At 41.5% G+C, this 7,500-nt stretch overlaps 1 protein-coding gene across 1 annotated transcript in view; it reads left to right on the top strand.

The window, feature by feature from the left end:
* Window positions 1–7,500, top strand: part of LOC135089228 (longitudinals lacking protein, isoforms J/P/Q/S/Z-like) — a 63,072-nt gene that overhangs the window by 1,930 nt on the left and 53,642 nt on the right. Inside the window, 4 exon segments of the mRNA XM_063984620.1 lie at window positions 1,675–1,881; window positions 1,883–1,960; window positions 1,962–2,398; window positions 2,841–2,928. Of these exon segments, the coding sequence (XP_063840690.1) occupies window positions 1,675–1,881; window positions 1,883–1,960; window positions 1,962–2,398; window positions 2,841–2,928 (810 nt within the window).

The raw sequence follows: 7,500 nt of genomic DNA, 5'->3' as shown, positions 1-7,500 counted from the left end.
TCTTTATTGTGTATCTGAAACTACTTAATAATGTTAAATAGGAACTCTGCTAATCTATAGGAATGAAATACAGAACAGGAATTCATTACATATACTTTGGATGGCAAGATAATTAGGTTTCCAGCTCTCTCCTTCCTCTTCCAACTCTCTCCCGCTCTCCCTCGATCCGACGTCTACCCTCCCTCCCCTCCCTTCCTCCTTCCTCCCTCCCAAACTCTCTCTTAGCCTCTCAACTCTCTCCTTCCCTACCACCCATTTCCTCCCAACCGCCCCTCCCCCCCAGATTCTCTCCTCCTCTCTCTCCCCACTCCTTGGCCCCTCCCTCCATTGTCTTCCTCCATTTTCTCTCTCTCTCTCTCTCTCTCTCTCTCTCTCTCTCTCTCTCTCTCCTCTCTCTCTCTCTCTCTCTCTCTCTCTCCTCTCTCTCTCTCTCTCTCTCTCTCTCTCCTTCTTCTTCTTCTTCTTCTTCTTCTTCTTCTTCTTCTTCTTCTTCTTCTTCTTCTTCTTCTTCTTCTTCTTCTTCTTCTTCTTCTTTCCCTCCTCTCTCTCTCTCTCTCTCTCTCTCTCTCTCCTCTCTCTCTCTCTCTCTCTCTCGCTCTCTCTCTCTCTCTCTCTCTCTCTCTCTCTCTCTCTCTCTCTCTCTCTCTCTCTCTCTCTCTCTCTCTCTCTCTCTCTCTCTCTCTCTCTGCATTTCTATCCCTAATAAGAACTTTCATATCTATAATTTTCCTTTTATATTCTTCAGTTTTATATTTGTGCTAATTACTCAGCTGAAGATTTCTCTACTAATATAGCTTCTGTGATTAACTTCTGGAAGGGTAAGAAGGGTAAATAACTGAATTTAATATATATATATACCTGTTAACAGTGTGGTCAAAACTTGTATTTGCTCTCTCTCTCTCTCTCTCTCTCCTCCTCTTCTCTTCTCTCCTCTCTCTCTCTCTCTCTCTCATCTCTCTCTCTCTCTCTCTCTCTCTCTCTCTCTCTCTCTCTCATCTCAAGGGTTAATTGCCTTTAAAAAATGGAATTTTCTTAATTTTAGAAGTTTGTATACTTGTACATTTCATTCTTTGTATACATAATTAGTTAAATAATTTGAAAGTTCAACAGGTTTCAGATGGAGCTTTCTTAAAATGTGGAATCATTCTGCCATCTTATAATTTTTCATAATGTGTATTATCATCAGTGGAAGTAATTTCTTCACTTTATATTTTTAATTGAGGATCAGTTAACTTCCTTTTTTATATGAGGTCACTAACATTCACTTCATTTACTTGAGTAAGATTATATGTTTTCAGTGAACCCAGATAGAACTATAGTTGAAAATATTTGAACTAGTTGGTCATTCCTCTTGTTTCAATTCTATTGGAACTGTATAATGAATTGTATTCCTAATTATTCTTAGGTTATTAAGGCCTTACAATTTTTTTTGTAGTTATCGATGCTATGTTACTTTGACCATCACTTGTTATAATCTTATGTGTGTGTATTAGTTTTATCAAAAAGCTCTTTATTAAGCCCCATTTTATATGTTGAGAAGGTTTACTTGTGTGCTGACTTTCATTGTCATTGATAAGTAAGTTATGTTTTGGTTTAGGAGTGATAGTGGCACTAGGAATCTCAGGTTTTCAATTATTTTAGGTTATTAAGGCATACCATTGTTTCCTTTCTCAGGCCAACTACACAGATGCCACCATCGCGGTGGAGGGGAAGTTTTACCCTGTGCACAAACTTGTTATGAGCACATGCAGTGAATACTTTAGTGAAATATTTGAACGGACACCATGCAAATCACCAGTGATAGTGCTCAAAGATGTGCGCAGTCAGGACATGGACGCACTCTTGGACTACATGTACTTGGGGGAGGTGAATGTGAACCAGAAACGACTTAGCATCACTACTCAAGACCGCCGAGTGCCTCAGGATCAAGGGGCTGGCTGTGCCGGACGAGGACCCCCACCAAAACCAAGAAACAGCTCCTCCCAGACGACAGGAGAGAAAGTCCGCCTCCAAAGAGAAGACGCCACGAAGACCCCTCGTCCACCTCCCAGACCCTCAGGCCGACGTCCCCCCCCCGGCCTCCAGCCCCTCCAAAAACTCGTCCACGTCGGGAACGGCTGGAGACCGGGCGGGGGCGCAACGCACGTCCTCCTTACCGGGCACACAGAGCCAAGACTCCTCCCATGACTCATCCATTGACCCTCCGCCCATGGTTAAGGTGGAGATGGAGGAGGCGGAGGACCTGGAGGACGGCTACAGGCGGGACAACAGCTATGAGGGTGGGTCCATCAACGAGGGGGACGGAGGGGACTACGGCTCGGAGGTCTCCAAATCCGAGCATTGACCCAGAGAACTATGGTGGCGGGTCGTACGCGGGTCCCTCCTTACAACAAGGGGGTGAGTTGCTGCACTGGTGTGTTTGGGGTGTAGAGTAGCCAACATTGTTTCTCTTTTTATTTCTCTTAAGTATGTTTTTTCCAAGGAAGTAGGGGGATTAAGCATGTCCTGATACTGTTTTATGGTGATGGTGCAAAGAATCTTGTGATTTTTTTTATCTATTGTTCTAGCAGTTTAAAAAACATGTTGAATAGTTGTTATGAGTGTATGGTGCAGCAATTAAAATGCTTAATTTGATAGGAAAGAATTTGGAGTAAAAAAAACATGGTGAAGAAATGTTGCAGTTAATGTTTAGGGTGTTGTCAATCTCATTTTATGCAGTATCTGATTGAAGGAGAGAATCATTAATAACTTAAGATCATTATTATGCTGAAAGTAGTGCTCATCTTGCATATCTGCCCTGCCAGTCCCATGAAATGACCCTGTGTTTCCTTGTGACAGGGGGATCTCCCATGGGAAGAGGGAGACTCCAGCAGCTTCCCTCCTGAAGGCTTCTCAGGAGACCATCCAGGCGGCCAGCAACCTCAAGGGGTGAGTGTGGACTGTGTGTTGCTAAGAGAGCACTTCAGGGTCAGACTCCAGGCTCACAACACTTGTACCAGGAATCATCATTGCCTGAGCTGCTCAGAGGGAGGGGGATCTTGCATTGTTCATGTTTAATTGGCAGCATTAGTAAGTTTTTTCACTGGCACCTGAGTAAAGTTATAAGTGCTTTTTATCCTTTTGTGATGGATTACTTTGGAAATTGTTTTTTGGTATTATAAATTAATTAAATGTCCTTTTTGTTTAGGGGCTGTAGAAAATAAGGGTTTTAGCTCGTGCCATAATGGGAGCTGTTCTATGTATATCAAGTATATTTTTCTGAAATTAGTAATGGGGTATGTTGTGACCTTGGAAGTGACTTAAGAGGTGCTTTCTCAGTGTGTTGTTTACTCTGGTGGTGGAAGCAAGGCTGATGATTTCATATTTCAAATCAATCTCAGTGTTGTAGCAAGAATTTTTGCCATGCACTTTGTTTTTTCAACTCTGAGCAACAGTCCTTGCTTCCTCCTTTGGGTTGCATTTCTGTTCTCAAGTAATGTCTCCTTATAACTTGTGAGTTCAGAGTGTTTCCAAATAATAATTCAGATAAATGCATATTATGGAGAATATCTGTTTAAATGTGTTATAAGGAGTCTTGCTAGTTTTCTTATTTCATTCATATACTTGGTGGAGGGTAACCATGAGTGCCACTCCTCTCAGCACTTGAAAGCCCGAGGGCAGCTGTAAATTGTAGCAAGTGAGTGAGTGACACTTGTGGTGGACTTCTCATTAATCTAGTATCTTCTTTGGTGCTATTTGTACTGGACTTGACAGTTTGTTGTGTCATCAGAGTCTTAGAAAAGAATATTAGTATGGCCTTCACAAGAAATTATATAATAAGGGAGAGTTTCATCTAGTATGCTTTGTTTCATTCTATTTAATTTTTCATCAGTTCAAGTAGAATACTGTTGCTATATTGTTTAAAATTCAACATGGACCCAAATGAAGTTTTCAAGTAGAGAAATAATGGCTATCAGTGAAAAAGCCTTTGCTGGTGTCTTTATTAGATTAAGCTTTGTATTTAAATGGTGGCAGTGATTCTTTCTTCAGGAATCTTGTAACTTTAGGATGCATTACTGGGATGCAGGATTGAACTGTCGTCTCTCAAGGCAGTGACCAAACAGACTTTGATTGTAAATGAGGACTTACATTAGCCTAAAGGAATGTTATTAAAGGACTGAATAGACTCGACACGAGCAGCGGTGGGTGACGCAACAGACTGTCAGGTGCAGTGCAAGTGTGGTGTGGGGTGCTTCCCGTCTGTTCTGTCCTGTGGTCCCTCTGCGGACCCCTATGGGTGGCGGCTCTCTGTTTGTTTACCACTGTAGTTTCTCCCTACCGTTATATATTTTTTGTCAACCAGCTCTACAAAATTGCTCCACCTCAAGTTGTGGAAACCAGTCCCCCCAAAAACTGTGATACATATTGGTGGTTGTTATGAGCCCCTGAGTATGAAATGGTATTGAGTGATCTGGTTGTGTTGCTCTTTTTATTTATTTTCATTTTATTGTTGAGGACTCGGGTAACAAAGCAAATGCTGACAGAGTTGTTTGGAGGGAGTTGTAGCACATGTTACAATTGAAGGGAAGGTAGTGCAAGGCTGATGTTTTTAGCATAGCTTTGGTAGCAAGGGCTACCTGTTGCTGCTTGGACGTTGGTTCTGCAGCATTTGAACCTGTTGGCAGAAGAGTGGGGGATTTTATTGGGTCAGTTATGAAAAATTATCTCATACATCCATGCCTGTAATAACCCTTCTAAATCAGCACGTGCTTAAGGAAACTGCATGTGGCCATGAATGTACACTGTAGACTGGTAACTATTGTGAAGACATGACGCTAAGCCTTCGATGATGAGTGGTGCTGAGACTGCGGTTTTCTCTGCAGGACGATTGGCCCAAGTTGTATGTGGAAGAACAATGGGAGAGACCTGAAGCTTGTCTTTTTGAGGAAGCGGTGCATCATGTGCCTCAAGAATTTCCGCAGCCAAGCAGACTTGAGTCGGCACATGCGGACTCACACAGGCGAGAAGCCCTTTCGTTGTCCTTTTTGTGACCGTGCCATGGCCCAGAAAGGAAACATGAAGGCTCATATCAAGAATGTCCACAATGAGGACGACTATCCAATATAACCAAAGAAAGCATGATCAGTGCCACCATGGTAAAGACTACATGTCTTGTATACTTACAAGATTTAAGAGACCCATTGTTGCCACCAACAGCTAGAGACAAGAGAGTGACTAGCTTTGTTCTCTCCTGTAGGGACCACCAGGCATGGTGTGTGGACAGCTGCTGGAGTTTCTGGAGGGCACCGACGGATGCTCAGAGGATATTCTCAAGCAGTCATCCGCAAACACCATGTCTCAGGTCCTCCCAATAAACAGCTCAGGGATGGGTGGCCTGATGCAGCCGTCATCATTACCTCTGGAGCTGGACTGCTCCATGCTGGCACCCCCTGCAGTACAGCAGGGCAGTCAGGGCAGTCGTCCCCCCAATTCGCTTCTTCTGCCCAGTGTGTCCCAAAGGCTTCAGAAGCAAGCTGGACATGGAGAGACACTTGCGCACACACACAGGAGAGAAACCTTTCAAATGTCCATACTGTCCACACCGATCAGCTACCAAGGGAAACCTGAAAGCTCACATGAGGCATATTCATATGGACGTCATCCTGCCTTTTTAATGAAGAGTGGCTGGCACTGCCCATGTACTGCCACCTAGAACTTAATTTCTGTTGCAAGGTTCAGGCAATGGCTTGACATGATTCCTAAGAAAATTGTTCTGGAAGTGGAGGTCTTCCTATCTATTATTTGTATGAAGAAAGACTGAGGTGCCATATTATAATGATAACTACAGGGATGAAACCTTAGATCTTTTGGGAGAGGGAGGGAGGGAATGGGAAGGAAACTAGGGGCTGTTTGTTGGGATGTATTCAACTTGTTCTGTCAAGTGTTCAGTCTTGTGACATGATATGAAGTCTCAACAGAATTAATTGTAGCAAAGAAACAATGGAAACTGAGATGCTTTGTGTGTGTGTGTGTGTGTGTGTGTGTGTGTGTGTGTGTGTGTGTGTGTGTGTGTGTGTGTGTGTGTGTGTGTGTGTGTTTACTTAGCACAAAGAGGAGTGCCATAAGTAGTAGGAGAGTATAAGAAGGTGGATTTAAGGATAAGACGAGCCTGACTAATGAAGGGCATTACATGTATTCCTTACTGTGATTCTGATTAAGGCTTTTGATTGTAAGATGATGCTTCTTTATCTTGAAGACTTGTAGTGGTCAGATATGGATAGTATTTATGTTTCATGAGTATTGACAAGGGAAACTCAGAGTTGTCCAAAATAGGAAACATTTTATGTTTCATTTACTGTCAGCATGAGAACAAATGATGTGTGCTAAGATTAAGAGGGATTCACCTCATGTTACAAACATTCTTCATTCAGTAGAGCTAAGTTGACCAACCACTTGACATGTGCCAAAAACAACACAGATTTTGTTTTAAGCAAGGAATCACCACAGACAATTCCCAAAGCAGGGCTGGACCTTACATAGGACACTGTAGTTTTGATGACATCTGGAGGCGAACAGTGTGTAGTACTTAGGCGTAGAAGAGTGCTATGAACTGTGCACCTTGTAGCCTTTACTTGCTCATCCTGGGAAATCTGTAGTGGGCCTTGGCAGCAGAGTTAGTGCCACGTTTTAATAAAAAAAAAACAAAAAAAAAAAAAAAAAAACAACTTGGGTCGTGATATTTCATGGGCATTATTTATTAGAGTAACTTAAAGTACTTTATATGAAATATGCTATGATGCTGTGATGCTAATGAGAAATATCTGGACATTTGGCAGCACATTAAGGAAAAGGTTATTCAGATGCTCTAGACTTACATGAACTATGGAAAGGACGAGTCTATAGGAAGTAGTGGAAGGAAACTATGATTTTATATATATATATATATATAGTTTCCTTCCACTACTTCCTATAGACTCGTCCTTTCCATAGTTCATGTAAGTCTAGAGCATCTGAATAACCTTTTCCTTAATGTGCTGCCAAATGTCCAGATATTTCTCATTAGCATCACAGCATCATAGCATATTTCATATAAAGTACTTTAAGTTACTCTAATAAATAATGCCCATGAAATATCACGACCCAAGTTTTTTTTTTTTTTTTTTTTTTTTATTAAAACGTGGCACTAACTCTGCTGCCAAGGCCCACTACAGATTTCCCAGGATGAGCAAGTAAAGGCTACAAGGTGCACAGTTCATAGCACTCTTCTACGCCTAAGTACTACACACTGTTCAGAAGCAAGCTGGACATGGAGAGACACTTGCGCACACACATATATATATATAATATATATATATATATATATATATATATATATATATATATATATATATATAGTACTGTAAGGAATACAAGATAGAGTGGGATTCTCAACCGTATTTACATAGAAAGTCTTGTGAGCTTGAAAATTTTTCTTTTCTTTGTATTTATTTACATTTTTGTACTTTTTTTTTTTTTTTGTGT

The sequence above is a fragment of the Scylla paramamosain genome, chromosome 32, assembly GCF_035594125.1.
Source record: "Scylla paramamosain isolate STU-SP2022 chromosome 32, ASM3559412v1, whole genome shotgun sequence".
NCBI classification, from domain to species: Eukaryota; Metazoa; Arthropoda; class Malacostraca; order Decapoda; family Portunidae; genus Scylla; species Scylla paramamosain.
Note: the sequence above shows the minus strand (reverse complement) of the source record. Positions and strands in the feature narration are given on the sequence as shown.